This window comes from Artibeus jamaicensis, unplaced genomic scaffold, assembly GCF_021234435.1.
Source record: "Artibeus jamaicensis isolate MK-2021 breed Jamaican fruit bat unplaced genomic scaffold, CSHL_Jam_final contig_944, whole genome shotgun sequence".
Taxonomy (NCBI): Eukaryota; Metazoa; Chordata; class Mammalia; order Chiroptera; family Phyllostomidae; genus Artibeus; species Artibeus jamaicensis.
Genome location: NW_026522020.1, coordinates 5,485,187 through 5,505,437, shown reverse-complemented (window position 1 = coordinate 5,505,437; position 20,251 = coordinate 5,485,187). Strand labels below are relative to the sequence as shown.

Genomic DNA, 20,251 nt, shown 5'->3' with positions numbered 1-20,251 from the left:
GCTCAGCCGTGGACCCTTCACACACCGTGCCGCCAGGGAGCATGGGCACTGGGGACTTGGTGCCCTGCAGACCAGCTCGGCCCCTGACCTCTCTCTGCTCTGTGTCCCCCCAGGAGACGGAGAAGATCATAGCCGAGCTCAACGAGACCTGGGAGGAAAAGCTGCGGCGGACGGAAGCCATTCGGATGGAGAGGTGGGCAGTGGGGACGTGGGGACGGCCCCTCCCTCCCAGGGACCCCACCTCCAGCTGCTGTGACCTCACTGACCTGGCCCCTGACCAGGTGATCAGTCCCTCCGAGCAGACACCTTAACTCACTGACCACGTGGGTCACGGTACCTGGGAGCTGCACGGCACCCCGCTGGCTCCCAGTCCATCCAGCTCCAGGCGAGGCAGGTCCTGAGGCCCCTTGGGCTTGAGCCAACCCTGACTCTGTCCCCCCAGGGAAGCCCTGCTGGCTGAGATGGGTGTGGCCATGAGGGAGGACGGCGGCACCCTGGGCGTGTTCTCTCCCAAAAAGGTAGGAGCAGGTCTCAGCTCTGCGGGGCTGCCCTGGTTTGAACATGGCTGGGCTGCCTGCAGCCCTCTGAGGGGCCTCAACACCTCTGGGAGGAGGGGGCGCACCGCAGGGGACCCTTAGAGCCATAGGAGCCGAGGTCTGGACTGAGGACCCTGGGTGCCCAGGACCTGGTAGGATGTGGCACAGGGCCAGTGTGGGGACCCGGCCTGCGCCCTGCATGTCTGAGAGCCCTCAGCTGAGAGCTCAGCTCCCAGCTGCTCCTGAAGCCCAGCTCCCTGAGTACCAAGGCTGAGCACCCACCCGGCCACTTGGCTGACCCCCCGCCAAGGCTCTGGGGTCCCCACCAAGGGCTCTTCCTCAGGGACCCTTTTACTTCATGTGTCCTGTCTGCCCTGCCAGCCTGGGAGGATACTGTGTCCCCCCAAGGCCAGACCCAGGGTGGCTGGTGGTCTGGCACGTGGGGCGAGGTCAGGTAGGTGGCCAGGGCTGGGCTCCGGCTCCCCGCAAAGCAGGTGACTCTCTTCCCACCCCAGACACCGCACCTCGTCAACCTGAATGAGGACCCGCTGATGTCCGAGTGCCTCCTCTACTACATCAAGGACGGGCTCACCAGGTGGGGTGGGCACGGGGTGAGGATCCATCCCTGCTTCTGGAGCCCGATGCTTCCAGCTCCTCTGGGCTGCGTGGCTCTCGAGTTTTGGGGCACCCCCTGTGCCCCACTCCTGTGCATCGTGGGTGTTTCCCATAACAGCCCAGCGGGGCGTCCCTGGAGGCTGTAGGGGGAGTGGGGAGGAAGCCCCGGTCTGGTCGTCACTGACTGAGCCCCCGCCCTGCCCCCCACAGAGTGGGCCGGGAGGACGGGGAGCGGCGGCAGGACATCGTCCTGAGTGGGCACTTCATCAAGGAGGAGCACTGTGTCTTCCGCAGCGACTCCAGAGGGGGCAGTGAAGGTACGGCTGCCCTTTGCCCCCACCTGGTGCCGCCGCGTGTCTGGCCTGAGTGGGGCCTGCTGGGTCAGCCCGGGCTGGCGGCTCGCCTCCCAGTTAGCTCCCTGTGGCTCCTGGGAAGCCCTCCCTCAGAGGAGGCTTTGGCACCGGGCTGGGCTGCGGGCTCTCTCTCCCGTGCTGAGGCGTTGGGCTGTTCCCGGGCGGAAGGACAGCGAGCCACGAGGATGGAGCCAATGGAGGGTGGAGAATTCTTTTCGGACCACGCTTTCCTGTTGACTGTAGGGCGGCCGCCCGTCCGCCAGCCCAGTACACGGGGCCTGTCTTGGGTGTGATGTCCTGGGGGGCAGCTGCTGGGCCAGAATCTTGTTACAGTGCCCACAACCCCCAGCGCAGGGCAGGAGTCCGGCCAGGCTCCAGGCTGCAGACCCATGGCCGAAGCCCGCTCTGTGACCAGGACATTTCAAGGCAGTGGCCTGAAGCAATATGGGGATGTTGGCTCTCCCAGAATTCTCTGTCCCCAAAGCCTGTCCTCCCCAGGGGGGCTCCAGGACTCCCTGGGACGTGGTGCCCGGTTTTCCATCCATGTCCACCTGGAGACCCCGACGGGGTGGGCAGTTGACCAGCACGGGCTCCGGGCTCTCTGACAGCGCCCCCGCCTCGGGCACCACGCTCCTCATTTATTGATCAGTGCGACCCCCACCCCCAGCTTCTCAGGCGCCCGGGCAAGGTGCCACCCACAGTCCGGCTCGGCTGCTGGAGGGGCAGCGGAGGCAGGGGCTGCCCGTGGGTGGCCAGGGGAGTGGAGCCCTGCAGCTGGGCACAGGGCATGGCAATACAATGACGGTCCCTTCGCTGCCCCGTCTGTCCTGTAGCTGTGGTGACACTGGAGCCCTGTGAGGGGGCAGACACCTATGTCAACGGCAAGAAGGTCACAGAGCCCAGCATCTTGCGGTCAGGTATGGCTGGCAGGAAGCCCCGCCCCCATCTCTGCCTGTGGTGCCTGCCCAGTCAAGGGCACTGGCTGGGGGGCAAGGCTGGCCAGAGGGTGGCACCCACGGGCCCACAGACAGGGTGAGGTTGCTTTGCAAACACCCGTCTGTGGCTGCAAAAGGGGTGGGACCAAGGGGGCAGATTCGGGTGAGTAAGGAGGCTGGGTCAGGCCCTGGTGGGGGCAGGGGGAAGAGTGCCACAGGGCTGAGGACCTGGGGGCAGTTCCTGGGGCGGGGGGTGCTGGGGGCCTTCCCTCCCCTCTCCCTGCCACGCTGAGGCCCCCTGAGGCTGCAGGCCTCCCTGGTCCAGCGTGGCCTTCATCCCCAGGAAACCGCATCATCATGGGAAAGAGCCACGTATTCCGGTTCAACCACCCGGAGCAAGCGCGGCAGGAGCGAGAGCGCACGCCCTGCGCGGAGACGCCCTCGGAGCCCGTGGACTGGGCCTTCGCCCAGCGGGAGCTGCTGGAGAAACAGGGCATCGACATGAAGCAGGAGATGGAGCAGAGGTGACACCGCGGGGGCCCCCTCACAGCCCGAGCTGCCCCACCTCACAGCCCGAGCTGCCCCACATCCCCCAGCCTGGTCACCAATCCCCGCCGTGTGCCCCCCCCCCCGTCACTGCCCCCACTCTTGCAGGCTCCAGGAGCTGGAGGACCAGTACCGCCGGGAGCGGGAGGAGGCCACCTACCTGCTGGAGCAGCAAAGGCTGGTGAGGGCGGCCCCTCCAAGCCCGCAGACCCCACACCACGCCTGGGCGGGGTGGCTGGGCCCCCGCTTTGCAAACAGCCCGACTCTCGGCCTCCTGGGCTGTCTCTGTGGTGGGGGCGCGTCCAGCGCTGGGCAGGTGTGGGGCTGCAGCTGTGGGGTGCAGGTGGAACCCAGCCCCTACCTCCCTGCCAGGACTACGAGAGCAAGCTGGAGGCGCTGCAGAGGCAGATGGACTCCAGGCTCTTCCCAGAGGCGAACGAGGAGGAGGAGGAGCCGGAGGATGAAGGTGAGGGCTCCCCAGCCTGGTCTCCTAGCAGTTGCTTTGGTCCCGGGGCTGCTCCCTGGGGCGCCCAGGTCTCTCCGGAAGAGGCCTTGTCCCCGGGAGGCAGGATTCAGGGAGGCCGTGCTGCAGCAGGAAAGCACCCCCACACACGTGCACATGTGTGCACACGCATGTGGTTCTGGAGACAGCAGCCTGGACCAGGGGGAGGACAGGCTGCTGGAGGAGGGGTTGAGCCTGGGAGCAAGGAGGGCCCTGCTGGTGGACAGAGGGCATGCGAGTGGGGAGAGGGTGTGGGGGCGGCCCAGTCGGGACCGTGGCCTCCGTGGGGCAGTGTCCCTGTGGTCACGCTGCCACCACCTCAGTCCCGACCGAGCTTCAGCTCGACCCCCTGGACGCTCACACGCTGGCCTGGGCGGTGCCTGCAGAGCCTTTCACATCACGTGGCTCCAGGTCAGAGGGTCCCGCCAGTCTCCTTCTTTCCGAGCACCCGGAACAGCTAGTCTGAGACGGGGGACCAGACTCAGCCCCCAGCCCATCCCAGCCCGGCCCAGAGTGGGCTGTCTCGGCGTTGCCTCGGTGACCCCGTGGCCTCTCCCCACAGTCCAGTGGACAGAGAGGGAGTGTGAGCTGGCACTCTGGGCCTTCCGCAAGTGGAAGTGGTACCAGTTCACGTCGCTGCGGGACCTGCTCTGGGGCAACGCCATCTTCCTCAAGGAGGCCAATGCCATCAGCGTTGAGCTCAAGAAGAAGGTGGGCCCTCCAGCCGACTCGGAGGGCGGGCTCTCCCATCCTGCTTGCGACTAGACCCAACTCTGGGCTCCTCTGCTCCCGGGGGTGGTGGGGGGCACTGCCTGACCTGGGCCCCGGGAGGGTGTCTGCAGGAGGGAGGCCGGGAGCCGACCCAGGCGAGGAGGCGATCAGGTGTGGCTCCTCCCTGAAGGCGGGCCGGAAGACCCCCACGTGCAGCCGTGATCTTGGGGAGGCGGGAAGGAAGCCCTTGGGGCCCTGGCTCCCACCCGCCGCGGGGCTGACGGGGGGACATCTGGTGCCTGTCACAGGTCCAGTTCCAGTTCGTCCTCCTCACGGACACACTCTACTCCCCACTGCCACCGGACCTGCTGCCCCCAGAGGCTGCCAAAGACCGCGAGACGCGCCCCTTCCCCCGCACCATCGTGGCCGTGGAGGTGCAGGACCAGAAGAATGGGGCCACCCACTACTGGACGCTCGAGAAGCTCAGGTGGCGGGTGGCGGCTGCGGTGGTGCTGGGTGCGGGGAGCCACCGAAGGGGGGCAGGCGTCCGCTTCACCGCGCTCCTGTCTCGGCTTTTTCTCCTGTCTTCGTCTCTTTTAAAATCAGAGGCGAAGCGTGCACATGGGCCCAGCCTCACACAGAGCCCGCGTTCTCCCTGGACCAGCACAGTGGAGACACTCAGTGTGTCTTTATGCGGGGGCGGGGCGGGGCTGCAGGAAGGTGGTGCAAGGGGGCCCGGGGGCCTGGACGAGCCGCCTGGGCTGCCGGAGGTCCGCTCCTCGGTCCCGGCCTGCTCACCGACGTGTGCCCAGCCCTTAATGTGTAAATGTGACCGAGGGAGACATGACAGGTCAGCGGCACTGGAGGAAAGCTTCACGTTGTCCACGGTCCCCAGAAAGGAGGGGAAGGCCGGCACAGGGGGCCGGCCGGGGGGGAGACGTGGGTGAGGGGCAGGCCTGGGCCGTGGCCCCTCTGAAGTTTCCACGGGCGAGGCGGGCAGGGCGAACAGCTAGGACAGGCAGGCTTTGGGGCCCAGGGCTGCCCCCCCCCCCCGCCCGCTGCCTGGCGCCCGGCCCTGGGCTGACGGGGGACAGGGCGCTGGCTGGTGTGTGTGTGGAACTCACCCCCAGGGTGTCCGCTGTCTGGGGGTTGGCAAGACAGGACGTACATCGTCCCCAGACAGCGAGTCCCCGAAGTTGTCAAAACCCCATCAAATACAGAGAATGAGGAGTTGGATTAACACAACACACAGTGCACACTCACACCCAAAGGCTCTCCCACACCTTCCTGGTACGGCTCATCTCACACACACACACACTCACACCGATTCTCCCCAGTCACCATCACACTCAGACTCACACACACACTGGTACAAACTCGCACTCACCGCCCCCTCCCCCCCGGGGGCTGCCGTCCGGAGTTTGGACCAACGCTCACCTTCAGTGGTTCCTGTTACACCTGAGCCCTGGACATGATCCCATTTCCCTTCTTCCTCAACCGTGGGTTTTCCCGGGGTAATACTTGTTAAGGCGCCGTGTTCTGTGTCCTGTCACCGATTTGCCCTCTGTTCCTGAAGTGTCCCGCGCTCCCCGGCCACACTCTGTGTGGGCTTACTCCACTCCACCCCCACCTCCCATTCTGTGCACCCTCTGCCACTGGTTCCTGGCCGTCCTGCTGTGGAAACCACCAGGCTGTCCCCGACCGCTGTTGGGAGGAGTTAGTGGTGACCTTGCAGGTTTAACTGCAAGTTCTTTGCTTACAGTTGACTGGCACAGGGGACCAAGAGGGGTCTGTCAGGAAACTGGCCTGAGTCTCAGACGACTCTGAGTGGGATGCTGTCCCGGGGGGAGGGGCGCCAGGTGGCCGCCCTGTGGGCCCACACTGGCCTCTGCCGCCCTACAGGCAACGCCTGGACCTCATGCGAGAGATGTACGACCGGGCAGCCGAGGTGCCCTCCAGCGTCATCGAGGACTGCGACAACGTGGTGACCGGTGGAGACCCCTTCTATGACCGGTTCCCCTGGTTCCGGCTGGTGGGCAGGTGGGCACCTCCCTCCCTCCCTGGGCTGAGGGACAGAGAGAGAGAGAGAGAGACTGTAGTGAGGGCAGGATCGGCCTCCTCCCAAGGTGGAGCCCCAGCTGGGGCCTCGCCCCGTGAGGAGGAGCCATTGAGATGCCTGTCCCTGTCCCCACCCCCCTTGTCCTTCCTGCTCTGATCAGTGGACCCCATTACTGAAGGGGCCACGGAGGGGTCTCATCTTTGCCACCATACCCATCGTGGGGTGTTGCCACCAGGTCACACGTGTCCCTGTGTGTGTGAATGTGAGAGGCTTAGACTTTCTGGGTCACCTGGTGGCTGTGGCGTGTGAGTGGGGACACAGGGTCATGTCACCCCAGAGCCTCAGTCCCATGCCTCCTTGCCCCAGTCGGGGGTCTCTGTCCGGGCCTCGGGCCCCATGAGATGCCGCATGGCATTTGGAAGCCTCCACGAGGCCCAGCGCACGAGGTCCTCACGTGACCTCAGCCACACCAGGCCAGAATCACACCGCTGCTGCCTCCAGAACCTTCCAGAACCTTCTACTGACCACACAGGCAGTGTCCTCCTCGGCCTGGGACGGGGGGTGCACCTCCAGCTCTTCTCCTTTAGGGCAGCGTCTCCGGTGGTCTGTGTGTTTGGTTGGGGTCTCCCGGAAGCCCCACCCGTGCGCCCCGCGCGTGGCTGGCGTTAACTTCTCTCTGTCTTGTCCTACTGACCCCAGCTCAGTCATCTCTGGCTGCAGCAGTCACCCTCTTCTGAACACGTGCATGAGCGCGCGCATGGCTGCTCTCACCCCCTCCCCCACCTCCTCGAGCCCCGACTCCGACGCCACCGAGCCTGCCGAGGAGCAGAGCCTGGGGGAGGAGGAGGAGGAGGAGGAGGAGGAGGACCTGGAGGACGACGTCTTTCCCGAGCACGGGCTTCACGACGGCCGGGACCCGTTTTACGACCGGCCCCCCCTGTTCAGTTTAGTAGGAAGGTTGGTGAGGTCGAGGCCGGCATGCTGGGAAGGAGCCAGCTCTTTGGCGCAGGAGCACTGCTGCGGGCACAGTCTGGCCGCCGTCCGGGCGTGACCCCCGGGCTCAGGGGCTGGCGTCCAAGGAGGGGGCCCAAGGGGGTGCGAGGCGTCCAACACCCCGGAGCGTGGCCGCAGCCAGCTCCGTGCAGGGGGGATACAGAGCAGAGGGGCCCGAGAACCTGGGAGGTGGCTGCCGGAACCCCAGGAAGGGTCCTTGTCCGGGGTCCCTGCAGGGGACCAGAGGGAAGCCAGCAGGAGGCAGGCCGGCCCCAAGGTCCTGTGGTCCTGGGGGTGGGACCCACCGCCAGCTGGGCCGCTTCCCTGAGCTCCCCTGTTTCTTGAAGAAATGGAGGCCTCCGGGGGGGGTGCTGCAGGGCAGGAAGGAAGGTCTGGTGCTGCTCAGGCGGCGGAGGGGCCCCCACCTCTCTGTCTGAGGTGAGGACGGCATGTCCTTCCCGCCTCCCAGGCCACCACGGCTGGAGGCGGGGGTGTGCACGTGGCCCTCCCAGGAAGTGGCCCCTGCAGAGAGGAGCAGCTGTCGTGCCCCGGGGGCGGCACAGGCCCTGCAGGCGAGGGCAGGTGGGGGGAGTGGGGAGCAGAGAGGGCCACCCTCACCTCTGTAATCACCAGGAAGGGAGGGAAGCCCGACCGGAGAAGGAAAGATCCGGAACCCACTGTGGTGGAAGGAAACAGCGCATGAGATGCTGACTTTACAGGTTCTGACGTGAAAAGGTGCAGGGCCGTCTGAACGGCACCTGATTCTGGGGTTCGAGACGGTTTCCTCGGGCCAGGCCCAGGGAGGCTGGGCTGCCGCAGACCTCACAGCGGGTCCCCGGGGGCACCCTGGATTGCTCCCGCCAGGGTTCCATGAGTGACATGCTGGATAAATGCGTGTGGCTCTCTCCCTCCGGGACGCCCTGGCCCGGCCTTCCATCTGCAGAGCCCGGCAGGGAGTGGCAGCCTCTCAGAAAGCCCCAGGGGCCACTCAGGGGACCGGCAGGCGTGGGGACAGGGCCCAGGGGAGCGAGGACACTGGGAGAAAGAGGGTGTGGGTTCTCGCAGTCTCAGCTGGAAAGAGCTGGGTCCTTCCGACACCTCCCTCTGTGGACCTGTGATGTCACGAAACGACCAAACCAAAGCAGAGTCGCCCGCGAGAGGCTGGCCCTGCCCGCGGGCAGCCTGCCAGGGGCTTCTTTTGGAAATGTCCTGATCTTTTCGTTTGGCAAGAATTGGCTCCCCCGCTCAGCAGCTGCGCAGGCCTGGGCCTTTAGGAGGACCGGCTTTGGTTTCCTCTAATCCTTCCGGTAGCTGCTGGCTCTCTCTCCAAAGCTTCAGCAAAATGGGGGTGCCCACTCTCGTCCCCCTGCAGAAAGGCTCTCCTGGCCCAGCATGCGTCTTCGCACCTCTCCGGTCTCGTGGCCAGTGCTGCCTCCTCCCTCCCACCCTGTGGCTCCGGCTCCGCGCCTCTGCACCTCCTCTCTCCGGGCGGGTTCAGCCTGCTTCAAGGTGCACTCCCCTCTGTGGACGGCCCCCCGCACGGGCCTCCCCCGTCCTGTCCTGACCCGGGGCTCCTCGGCCAGGTCCAGGGGCCTCCCCCGGGGCCCTCTGCCTCGGGCAGTCTGGGGTTGTGGGGTGAACTCGGGGGTGGGCTTACCAGGCAGAGGAGCTGCTGTCCCCCATAATCCTTTGTACCTGGACTGCCACCTTCAAGAGTTGGGTGCAGGGCAGCTGCACAGAGGAGGCCAAGGGGCCAATGGGTCCCAGGAAGGGGGGGGGGGCTAGGTGAGGGAGGAGACGTGACTGCCCGAGGGAGGGAAAATGCCCACCTGCCCCATGCCCACTCTGCCCTCGGGGCTAAGGAGGCCGGCCTCAGTGGGGTGCGTCCTGTGCACCGGGCTGCACAGCCTGACTCCCTGCCAGCAGGGCTGACAGTGGCCCCTCCCGCCCCGGGTGTGTGCAGGGCCTCCCCGTGGGGCTGCTCTGCTTCCCATGGTGGCCCGTGCTAATGTCCACTTGTTTCTGCGCCGTGTGTTCTGTCCCCTTACGTCCGGGTGCTGTTGTTCCGAGTGGCTCTGTATGGGGTGTGGGTCTTTCAGCCCCAGCTTGCAGTCCCTCGAGGCTGGTGCAGTGGCTTCTGGGCCCCAAGGTCCCTTCTGGCAGAATGTGCCTGTCACCGTCAATGAGGGGACTGGGATTAGGAGGAAGGTGCTGGCTCGGTATCCTCTACCCTCTGTGGGTGCGGCCCCATCGCCGCAGCTGGATCTGTGGGGCCTGGGGGTGCTTTGTGCACCCAGGGGGCTGCAGGTCAGTCCCGCCCATCTTAGTGCCCGTGTGTGAGGAGCGGGCATCTTAGCGTCCAGAAGGTGTGGGTGCGCCACCCACCTCAGGTGTGGCAAGAGCAAGCTGCTCAGGGCTGGCCCCCGGTGAGCCCGGGCTGCCAAGGGCACAGTCTGAGCCCTGGGGACCTGGGGGCTTGACGGAAGCCAGCCCCGGGCCGGCCAGGCGCTTTGAGGTGGCCTGATCTCGGCTCCCCCGGCTGGCTGGGAGGCCCTGGACCGCCCTGAACTGCTCCTTCCTTGGGGCTGCACTGATGAAGGACCCTCGTGCCCTTACCCAGTCCCTACGAAGGTCCTCCCGTGGATTCCCTGCAGAGTGCGGGTGGAAGCTGGCAGGCTGTGACCCCCTCTGTGAGTGCCTGGGGCTCCTGGGAGCCCCCTCGGTGTCCCTCTGCCCCTCTGCCTCCAACACCTGGATTTCTGCAGTGGGCCTTGCCCCACGGTGGGCGGGGCTGTCCGGCCCGGTCCCCTTGGCCCAGTGTGGTGGGACTGAACGGGCCTGGCAGAGGGGTGTGGAGTGGGGTCCGCACCGGCCCCTCAGCCTGCATCCCCAGCTTCCTCCATTTCCCCCTCCGGCCTCGTGGCAGCCCCCCCGCCCCACACCCAACAACAGACAAGTGTCTTTGGCTGGGCACCTAGGTGCCCGGGAGGGAAGGCCCCCGCTGTCCCCATCCCAAGCCGTGTAGACACCCTTAGAGGAGCTACCACTCTTTGGGCCTCAGTTTCCCTTTGTGGCCAGGGCCAAGGGTGGACGGAGGCCCATGGGGGCTGGGCAGCTGGGCTGGGTGAAGCAAGGAGCTTGGATGTGTCTGAGGGTGGGGTCCAGTGTGCACCCCAAGTCTCCTCAGGTGTTGTGGGGGCCACAGGGGGGGCAGAAGGGTGGCTGGTGGTAATGGACCCGCCAATGGACTTCACAGGCTTTTGAGGTGTAACTGATGCGTTTGGAAGATAAGAGAGGATGGTGCTCAGGTTCCTGACCTGCTTGGGGAGGCTGGCGAGGAGGGGTCAAGGTCAGCAGCCCCGCCTGAGGGGGCATCAGGCCCCGGAGTCGAGGTACCTGGCAAGGCCTCGTCTGTCCACTGTCACAGCAACGTCCAGCGCGGTGTCCTGGGTCGCAGTGGGAGATGAGGCCAGCGGCTCAGCTCGGGTGCTCTCAGACCCTGGAGCAGCCGAGGGAGGGGCAGGGTGACAGGTGGCCCCCCCAGCTCCTCCCCACTTTGTCCTGCTCCGGGGACATGAACCTAGGGGCTGGTGCCCACCTGCCCAGCAGGCTCCACCTTCCCTTCCCCGTCTCCCCCAAGCCCCCACCTGCGGCTGCTGCAGCCCTCGTCTGCCCCTCTTCCCCGAGGGGGCTGGGCCTCCGAGCCCCTCCTGGACACCTCCTCCCCGACCCCTCCCTACCTCCTGTGTCAAAACCTGCCCCTCCGCCAGTGGCTCCCCACCCCCAGACCCCACAGGAGCTCAGGGTTATGGATGTTCGGGCCTCTGGGCTGGAGCAGGAGCCGCTGTGGACTCCGCGGGAGGCAGGGTCCTGAGCCGGAGTGTGCAGGGCAGGGCTGTCCCCCGGGGCCCACATGGGCGGGCCCTCCCTGTGCCAGGGACCCGTGAACAGCGGGAGAGACTTCCTCCCTGTCAGCCCCCACCCGCCCAGGGCAGCACTGGGTGCTCTGGGTCTTGTCTGTCCCCCCCCCCACTTGTGCCAGCCCTGCACATGGACGACCTTGGGGGCTGCAGCAGCGCCTGGGCAACGTGGCCTCTGTCCAGCCTGTCCTGGCTCCAGCTGGCACTGCTGGGGGGAAGGGAGGGCCCTGGACACTCTGTGGGTAGCTGGTGGGGTCACAACCGGCGGCGCCATGGGGCCTGGAGGTGTCCATCCAGCCAGCCCTCCCCGGGCACGGGGTTGGGGCTGGTCCCATCCTGGCTGGCCCTGTGGAGCTCCCACTCACCAGGAGGAACCTTAAGCCCTGTTCCAGCACCCACGTTGGGGGCCGCTGGGAAGTGGGCGGGTGTCAGGGGGTGGCCCAAGCACCAGGGCCAGTGTCCTGGCGCAGCGGGCGGGTCCCCAGGTCCTCCTCCTTGAAGCAGGCTGAACCCCTCAGCTGCTCCCTCGTCCATCAGCAGGTGTGGCCCGCGCTGCGTCCATGCCGCTGACCATGCCTCTGCTCCCCGCGCACGGCCTAGCCGCCGCCTCCTCCTCCCTCTGACGTCCTCTGAGCGCCTCCGCCTGCCATCGTCCCCTGCCTGTCCTCGTCCTCGTCCTCGCCTGCTGCCCGGCCCCCACGTCCGCTCCTCTCTGCTTCGCTGTGTCGTGTCGTGAGCTCAGCAGCGCTGTTGCCACCACCGCCCGCAGGCGCGCGGGTTTGGCCCTGACCTCGGCCTCTGCTCCCCCAGGGCCTTCGTGTACCTGAGCAACCTGCTGTACCCGGTGCCCCTGGTGCACCGAGTGGCCATCGTCAGCGAGAAGGGCGAGGTGAAGGGATTCCTCCGCGTGGCCGTCCAGGCCATCTCAGGTGCGTGCGTGGCTGTGGCTTCTTTGCAGGTAGAGTCCCCAGGTGGCAGGCCTCTCGGGGCCTCACATGGCGGTCCTCGTGCTGCCAGCTGCCCCCGGGGCCCTCCCCTGGTCCTAGGTGGGGCTCTGGGAGAAGCCCCGCTGCCCAGCCCCTGGCTCCGGCCTCCCGGACTCTCCCAGGGCGACTGGCCCACTGGGGCTGCGCAGGCCAAGCCCAGGGCTGTTCTGGCTCAGGGAACCTCCTCCCCAGGCGGACACGGGTACCCCGGCCCAGAGCAGAGCCCGGCTTTCTCTGAGCCCCAGGACTGGCTGCCCCAACCCAGCCACAGAGGCCCTCAGAGCCCCCCTTTGTGCAGGGAACCCCTCCTTTGGACCCCTTCGCCTCAGTCCCAGGTGGGGGGGCCCTCGCTGCAGAGGAAGATGCCTCCCACTGCCCCTCCCCTCACCGGGTCCCCAGCTTGGTTCGCTCCCTTATTAATGCAGCTTGGACTTCCTGCCGAAGTTCACTCAGGGCGTGAAAGATCTTTCTAGAACACGAGCTTGGAGCCCAAGTGGCTGCCCTGGGGCTGGGGCTCCTGCCGTGATGGTCCGCCCTCCCTCCCCCCTGTCTGGGCCCTTCCTCTTTACAGCCCCCCCAGCCACATGAGCCCCCCCGGGGAGCCTGCAGAGAAGGGGGAGCCTGGGGTGGGAGTGAGGACGGCCCCGGGGAGGGCAGGGGTGCCAGGAGTATCCAGCGCCATCCTCACCCCTCGAGGGGACCCTGTCCCTGCAGGCCCGGTGGCCGTCCCTCCTTCCTAACCGGCTCTGTCCCAGTTCAGTGGGGACCCACTGGGCAGGCTGCTTTATAGGCTGACACCACCGGTAGCTGGGCCACACCCGATGCTCTCTGCCTAGCGGCCCTGGTGGAAGAGAAGCAACTTAAAAAAAAAAAAAAAACCTCGAGGGAACCCAGCCTCAGTGGTCACAGCAGTCACACCGGTCCCCACCCCCAGCCACGGCTGCGGTCAGTCCCACTGATCTCCCTGCGCGGAGTCCTGGGCTGGCCATGGCGGTGGCGGGACAGAGAGATGCACCCACAGGCAGCCAGGTTGGAGAGTTCGGGGTGTCAGCGCCCCCCGCCCCCAACAGACGGGCAGGCCCCGGTTTGCAAGGCCTCCTGGGGATGGCTAACCAGGGTGGCTGCTGCTGGGGCTCAGGGACACCGGCGGAAGGCAGGTCCGAGGGTCCTTCAGGCAGCAGGAAAAGGGCTGGATTTTGTCCCCGTGGGAAGCTGCAAACCTCTGCGGAGGAAGGGGGCGTGTGGGGCGCTGTGTCCAGGTCGGGGGTTGTGGTGGCTTTGCGGGGGGGGCTGGCAGGGGGACAGGTGCGATTCCACCGTGAAACCAGGAAGGTCCGGTGGGGCGGGCTCTGCCACTCCCCCTGGGGACAAGCAGGGCCCTGACCGTCTGCTCGGTCCTGTGGCAGCCGATGAAGAGGCCCCAGATTACGGCTCAGGTGTCCGCCAGTCGGGAACCGCCAGAATCTCCTTTGATGACCAGCATTTTGAGAAGGTACCGGGCAAGGGGCTCTTTCTCTGTCCTCAGGCTCTTTCCTGTTGCACCCCCACCGGCCGCCCTGTGCTGAACCTCGGTGCCCGACGCCTCACGCCCAGGGCAGAGTGTCTGCCCCCTCTGCCCCCTCCGCCACAACTCCCTCTCTCTCACAGGGGCTGGGCAGTGTTGGGGGTGCACAGGAGGGGCAAAGGTGGAGAGGGCCACCGGGAGGCTGGGTGGGCACCTGGCCAGGGAACTAACTGGGTGGGTGAGGACCCCGAGAACCAAGCCCCCGGGGAGGAGGGGCTAAGGGAGGGTCCTGGGCGGGAGCAGAGCTGACGGCCTTTCCCTCCATGGAGAGCGGGGGCCACGCGACAGCCTGGGAACCTGGGGGGCTAGGGTGCGTGTCTGTGAGGGCCCTGCCCGGCTCCGGCTGGCCCCGGGCCCCCCGAGCCCGCGTTCTGCAACTCGGCCCCGCCCCACGCAGTTCCAGTCTGAGTGCTGCCAGGCAGGGGGCATGTCGCGCTCCGGGACCTCCCAGGAAGAGCTGCGCATCGTGGAAGGTCAGGGCCAGGGCGCGGACGTGGGGCCCTCCGCGGACGAGGTCAACAACAACACCTGCTCGGGTAGGTCCTGGGTGGCCGTGGCTCCGCTGCCTGCCCCGGCCCCCGAGGGCGGCTGCGTGGGGTCTGGGCCGGACCCTGGCCCCAGCCCCCCGGGTCCTGCCACCTGCCTGTGCCCTGGGCTCCCCACAGCGCTGCCTCCGGAAGGCCTGCTGCTGGACAACCCCGAGAAGGCCGCCCCGGACGGGCCCCTGGACGCCGCCCTGGACCACCTGCGCCTGGGCAGCACCTTCACCTTCCGCGTGACCGTCCTGCAGGCGTCCAGCATCTCCGCGGAGTACGCCGACATCTTCTGCCAGTTCAAGTGAGCCTCGGCCCGCCCGGACGGGCCCCGTGGGCGGGGAGGCGGGAGGCGGGCGGGCGGGCCCCACGCAGTGCCTGGCCGCGTCCCAGGAACCTGGCCAGACACGTCCCCCTGCGTTGCAGCTTCATCCATCGCCACGATGAGGCCTTCTCCACGGAGCCCCTGAAGAACACGGGGCGGGGCCCCCCACTCGGCTTCTACCACGTCCAGAATGTACGTCCTCAGAGCCCTCTCCCCGCCCACTGCGGGGTCTGGCTTGGTGTGGCCTCCCGGAGCCACGCACCCGTATCTCTGCGGCTCCTTCCCCTGTTCTGGGCACGAGCGGGTGCTGGACGCGCCCGGGTGGGAGGACCCAGGGCCTCTGGCACCAGGCAGGCACTTGCTGGGTGGAAGACTCGGGTGGGGGCAGTAAGTCCGGAGAGCCCCCTGCAGGGGGCTTCAGGCACCCCAGACATCGAGTGTCTGGGGTGGCCGTGGTCTGGGCGAGGCACCCTGCATGGTAAGGGCAGAGGTGGCTGTGGGGTGCCAGTCGTGGTCGGGGAGAGTCAGGAGGGCTCCAGGCTGAGGAGCATCTGAGCCAGGAGTCAGGAGAGCGTCAGAGAGCGGGGTCCCCAGGCAGTGGGGGCTGCTCCTGGTGGCGAGGACCTGTTGGCCGGGCCCAGGAGTTTGACCTGAGCTGCTCGGTCTCTGGGTTTGTGGTCTGATCTCTGGTGGCGTGGCGGACCGGCCATCCTGGCCCTCCCGTGACCAGGAGCACGCGGTGACTGCCAAGCTGGGGAACAAGGCAGGCCCGGAGGGTGCATGCTGGGCTCCCCTGGAAATCGCCGCCTCCCAGGTCCGGAGGGAGGAGCCGGGGGTCAAGGTGTCTGGAGGCTGAGGGGAGCACTGTCCCAGTCCTGTCCTCGAGGCAGGCCCGCGGTGTCTCTGCCCCGAGTCCTCACAGGGTCTCCTCACTGCACTCGCCTCCTCGGTGCTCCGATGTCCCTTTGCACAAGGACCCTGGTCCCTGGTCGTACTGGGTGAGGGCCACACTGACACCCTCATTCTGACTCGATGACCTCTGTAAAGACCTTGTTTCTAAATGCAGGTGCTGAGCGGGGCGGGGGGGGGGCACAGTTCAACCCCTAACTCTTGGTGAGTGGAGGGCCCAGCGGTCAGACCAGACCCCAGAGGCAGCCTAGTCACCTCAGTCACCTGGTCAAGTTCTGCGTTGCGAAAGGGCAGCCGTGCCCTGTGGCCCAGTCCTGTCTGTCCTGGGAACAGAGGCCAAGGCTGCCCACCCGGTGCTCTGTCCCTTGGGTGGGTGACAGAGGACAGGCAGGGCTGGAGGGGCCTGGGTGACGAGCACCGTCCGTGCCACGGGCAGAGGGCCAGCGCCACCCCCTAGCCACCCCCACTTGCCCACCAGATCGCGGTGGAGGTGACCCGGTCCTTCATCGAGTACGTCAAGAGCCAGCCCGTCGTGTTCGAGGTCTTTGGCCACTACCAGCAGCGCCCGTTCCCGCCACTCTGCAAGGACGTGCTCAGGTCCCCGCCTGCCTCCGGGTCACAGGGCTTGAGGGCCACTCTTGGCCTGGGTGGGGTGGGTGGGCGGGCTCCCGGCTTTGGCCCAGGCCCCCATAGGTGCCAGCTGCGTGGCTGCCTCACACCAGTGCCGCTTCCTCCACAGCCCCCTGAGGCCCTCGCGCCGCCACTTCCCACGGGTCATGCCGCTGTCCAAGCCAGGTAGGCTGGGCTTCGGGTGCCAGCCTCGGGTGCCATGCGGGCCTTTCGTGCCCAGGCTCCAGGGCCACTCTGCACCTGCCCTACCTCTGGGGGTCCCCCTGAAGCAAGGGGCTCCATCCTGGGCCCAAGGTACAGGCAGAGAAAGATGCCTCCGAGGGGTGTCGTTTACTCTCTGCGGGCGCAGACCGGCCAGCCCGTGTGAGGCCGTCCCTGCCCTGTGCCCCAGGGGTTCCTAGAGCAGACGACAGAAGTGTGGGAGCCCAGAGAGGAAGGCAGGGAGGTGCTGGGGGCCATCCGAGCCTGTTTGTCAGGCCCTGGGGGCAAGACTTGCCCATTCCCGAACGCTGTGCTCGACCAGGTGCCACAGGCCGCGGCCCAAGCGTGGTGGAGCAGGGGGTCCCAGCGGGCGGCGGGCCTCTGGGCAGGCGTGCTCCCGCTCGTTCCGTGGGGTCCCCAGCCACCACCCTCTCTTCAAGGGTGTGTGGCTATGAGCTCCTCCCCCTGGGCACAGCGAGGCGAGTGCTCACACCTGATCCCAAGCCAGTCACGGTGGGGCCTGCCTGCGCCCGGAACAAGCGTGTCCTGGGGTGTGGGGTGGGGGCTGCTGGTGGTTTTCCTTGGAGTGAGGTGCCCTCGACACACAGCCCGTCTGGTCTCTGATCGGCCTGTGCTTCTCTCCTGTCACCCCCAGTGCCGGCCACCAAGCTCAGCACGCTGACGCGGCCCTGCCCCGGGCCGCGCCACTGCAAGTACGACCTGCTGGTCCACTTCGAGATCTGCGAACTGGAGGCTGACGGCGAGTGCGTTCCCCCGGCCCAGTGTGCCCCGTGGGGGGCCGGGGTCCCCGGGGGGCTGGGGTGGGGGGCGGAGAGGGCTTGGGACTGGCCAAGGGGGCCCAAGGTGAGCTCCTGTCCCCGCCGACTCTGGTGTCCATGGACCAGCCACCCCATCGTCAGCAGCAGGAGTCTCTGCCTTTTCCCCCGATTCGCCCCTTCCGATCGTGGGGCCTGTGGCAGCACTGTGGGCGGCAGGAGGGGTCCGACCCGGACCTCACGCTCCCCTTCCCCCTCTCTCCAGTTACATCCCTGCGGTGGTGGACCACCGAGGCGGCATGCCGTGCGTGGGGACCTTCCTGCTCCACCAGGTGCGAGACCCTCTCCGCCCCAGCCTGCCTGGTGCCCCTCGCCTGCCCCACTGGCCCCAGGCTCCCTGACCACTGACTGCATCCTCTCTCCTGGCTCCCGGCAGGGCATCCAGCGGCGGATAACGGTGACGCTGCTGCACGAGACAGGCAGCCACATCCGCTGGAAGGAAGTGCGCGAGCTGGTCGTGGGTGAGTGAGGGGGCGGCTGGCCGTGGGGTCTGGGGCCCGCTCAGTGGGAAGGACACGGACCGAATCCCTCCTGGGTTCTACCCACCACTCTGCCTCTACTGCTGTGTGACGACGGCCACGTCACCCAATCCCTCTGGGCCTCGGTCCCTCCCCTGCAGAGAAGAGCCCGGGCAGCAGGGTTGATTCCAAACAGGGCCGCACGCTGGGTGGCTCAGACACCGGAGATTTCGCCTCTCGCAGCTCCGGAGGCAGCTGTCCGAGACCCAGGGGTCGGCTGGTGGCCACGCCCCCTCCCGTCCTTGCCTCTTGTAGCTTCTGGGGGTCTGTGGGCGCTCCGTGGCTCACAGACACGTCACGGCGGTCCTTCGCCTTCCCGTGGCCTCTTCCTGTAGGACAGATCAGACCAGGGCTCCCGTCCCAGCGTTACCGCGTCCTGGCGATCACGCCCGTCACAGAGGCTCTTCTCCCCGAAGGTCACCGTCAGAAGTGCCGGGTGTCAGGGCTGCCACGCGTATTTCAGTCCTGGCAGGGCTTCTCCCGTGACGTCAGGCTGTGAACTTGGTCTCCTGGAGACCTTTCCTTTGCTTCCTGTGAGGGAGGGCTCTTCCCAGTGTCCACTCAAGGGCACGGACATGCTGCCCACTTCCACGCACCATCAGCAGAAGGCCACCACCACCCTGTCCCCGCCTCCTGGGCCTGGCTGTGGCCGCATCCCTGGGGTGTGTGGAGGGCTCTGAGGGGGCGGCAGCAGGGATGTGACCGTTCTGAAGAAGCAGGGGGGTCAATGTCACTGTCACTGCCAGAGCCGAAGTGCTGAGTGGGGCCCAGGCAGGGCCCTGAGGGGCTCTGTGGGGACTGCCCCTTGCAGGAGGAGTGTTTGATGGCACCGGCCATGTTTCTTTTCTTTGTTTCTGAAAGTATGATGAGAGGGAACATTTTCTCTTTCTCATCTTGCTAACATTGCCTTTTCCAGCAGGTAGGTGGGCCTGTGCATTTGGGGCTGAGCGACTGGAATCTACAGGAGACAGGGAGGGGGGACTCGGCACTTACCCTGGGGGGGAGGCAGTACAGCAGTGCCACCCCCCGGCTGTGCCCTGACCGATGGCCAGGGGCCGGCTGCAGCCCCCACACCGGCATCCCTGTCGGCTGCCGCGCTGCCGTTTACTGGAGGCTTCCGGGGCCCCGCAGGGGCCGGTTCCCCGACAGGCCTCAGTTCAGAAGCTGGGCCCAGGCGGAGGCAGTCAGCAGGGGCCCAGCAGTCCCACCTGCTCTCCTGGAAGTGACCCGGGCCCACCACCTTTGCCGTAGGTCGAATCCGGAACACTCCAGAAACAGACGAGTCCCTGATCGACCCCAACATCCTGTCTCTCAACATCCTCTCGTCTGGGTACATCCACCCGGCCCAGGATGACCGGTGAGTCCCCCCGGCTGCGGTGGCGGGCTCTGTTCCCGAGTCCCCAGCAACGGGTCTGTCTGGGTCAGGGCCCTGGGGTGGGGAGTGACGTCAGCCCGCAGTGCCCTCGGCTGGCAAGGACACGCTGGGCCCAGCCCCACGGGCTGGGGTGTCTGTTCCGGAAGCGTCTAGACCTCCTGTGGGACTCCCGAGGGACCAGGAGCAGGGAGAGAGCTGGGCCTCGCAGTCCGTGGGTGCACATCTGAGCATTTCCCTTCTTTGGTCGCCTGGCAGAGGGGCTGGCGGCAGTCGTGGGGATGAGCTGGGTCCTGTCTGGGGTTTGGTGGGTGGGTGGGCAACACAGGCCGTGGGTGGACAGGTGTCCCCTGTCTCCCAACCTTGCTGCTATGGCCTCTGCCGGGGACCTGGCCAGGGTCCCTGAGTCGAACCGGGGGCACACTGGGTTGGCAGCCAGCATCCCGGGCCAGCACCCTGGGTGGTGGCGTGCCCACTGGTCACTCCTTGTCACTGGCCTAGCCCTTTCCAAACTCACAGGAGGCGGTCGCAGTCTTGTAGCCTGGGCAGTCCCAGCATCTGGGGCAGTTACAGGCGCTGGGGGCCCCGGGGACAAACCAGCAGGACAGGAGGGAGGTGGGGGGAGATGCTGGAGCCAGGGAGGTGTCGGGGGCACTGGGGGCTCACAACTGGCACTGCTGAGCGCACCCTGGGTGGTGTCGGTGGGCTGGGCTGTGGGGGGTGAGCAGGGGGCTCCAGGCCCAGACCGGCCGCTCCTGAGGGCTGCACCTGCCTGGCCCTCGGCACTGCAGCTGTGGGGTCTCCCCTGTGGCTGGGGCTGCGTGTGTGTGTGCGGGATGCAGGGCCCACGTCCCAGGAGAGCCAGTGTCTGTAAGGACGAGGGTCCCGGGGGAGTTGCCTCCCGTTCTTCTGACTCTGGGGCCCAGAGGTTCTGAGAGGGGGTGTGAAGGGACTGCCCTTGGGAGGGCGGCTTGGTGGGTGTAGGGCAGAGACCCCGACAGAGGCAGAGGCGGCTTTGGCCTCAGCCCTGCCCTGGAACCTTCCAGAAGGAACTCACCCTGCAGTCCTGTCCAGATGGGGCAGAATCTCGGGGGGTGTCCTCACGTGGACCTGGCGCTGTGACAGGAAGGCAGGGGCCGCACCTGGGGTAGCAGAAAGGGGAGGCCAGCAGGGGCGGGCCTGTCACTGTGAGAACAAACCCAGGGAC

At 67.0% G+C, this 20,251-nt stretch overlaps 1 protein-coding gene across 14 annotated transcripts in view; it reads left to right on the top strand.

Annotated features, from left to right (window-relative positions):
• KIF1A (kinesin family member 1A) overlaps nucleotides 1–20,251 on the top strand; it is a 62,981-nt gene that overhangs the window by 28,379 nt on the left and 14,351 nt on the right. For 11 of the 14 annotated variants that reach the window (XM_053655271.1, XM_053655270.1, XM_053655269.1 and 8 more), the window contains 22 exons: nucleotides 114–193; nucleotides 443–518; nucleotides 1,052–1,131; nucleotides 1,362–1,468; nucleotides 2,338–2,421; nucleotides 2,783–2,963; nucleotides 3,094–3,166; nucleotides 3,358–3,451; nucleotides 4,050–4,198; nucleotides 4,507–4,685; nucleotides 6,101–6,238; nucleotides 11,981–12,099; nucleotides 13,563–13,648; nucleotides 14,118–14,256; nucleotides 14,386–14,557; nucleotides 14,680–14,770; nucleotides 15,966–16,084; nucleotides 16,227–16,282; nucleotides 16,974–17,082; nucleotides 17,360–17,426; nucleotides 17,531–17,615; nucleotides 18,924–19,029. In XM_053655271.1, coding sequence (XP_053511246.1) covers nucleotides 114–193; nucleotides 443–518; nucleotides 1,052–1,131; nucleotides 1,362–1,468; nucleotides 2,338–2,421; nucleotides 2,783–2,963; nucleotides 3,094–3,166; nucleotides 3,358–3,451; nucleotides 4,050–4,198; nucleotides 4,507–4,685; nucleotides 6,101–6,238; nucleotides 11,981–12,099; nucleotides 13,563–13,648; nucleotides 14,118–14,256; nucleotides 14,386–14,557; nucleotides 14,680–14,770; nucleotides 15,966–16,084; nucleotides 16,227–16,282; nucleotides 16,974–17,082; nucleotides 17,360–17,426; nucleotides 17,531–17,615; nucleotides 18,924–19,029 — 2,390 coding nt within the window. Of the gene's footprint in view, nucleotides 1–113; nucleotides 194–442; nucleotides 519–1,051; nucleotides 1,132–1,361; nucleotides 1,469–2,337; nucleotides 2,422–2,782; nucleotides 2,964–3,093; nucleotides 3,167–3,357; nucleotides 3,452–4,049; nucleotides 4,199–4,506; nucleotides 4,686–6,100; nucleotides 6,239–6,956; nucleotides 7,215–11,980; nucleotides 12,100–13,562; nucleotides 13,649–14,117; nucleotides 14,257–14,385; nucleotides 14,558–14,679; nucleotides 14,771–15,965; nucleotides 16,085–16,226; nucleotides 16,283–16,973; nucleotides 17,083–17,359; nucleotides 17,427–17,530; nucleotides 17,616–18,923; nucleotides 19,030–20,251 lie in introns of all 14 variants that reach the window. The other 3 variants (XM_053655260.1, XM_053655259.1, XM_053655258.1) reach the window with 1 other exon arrangement.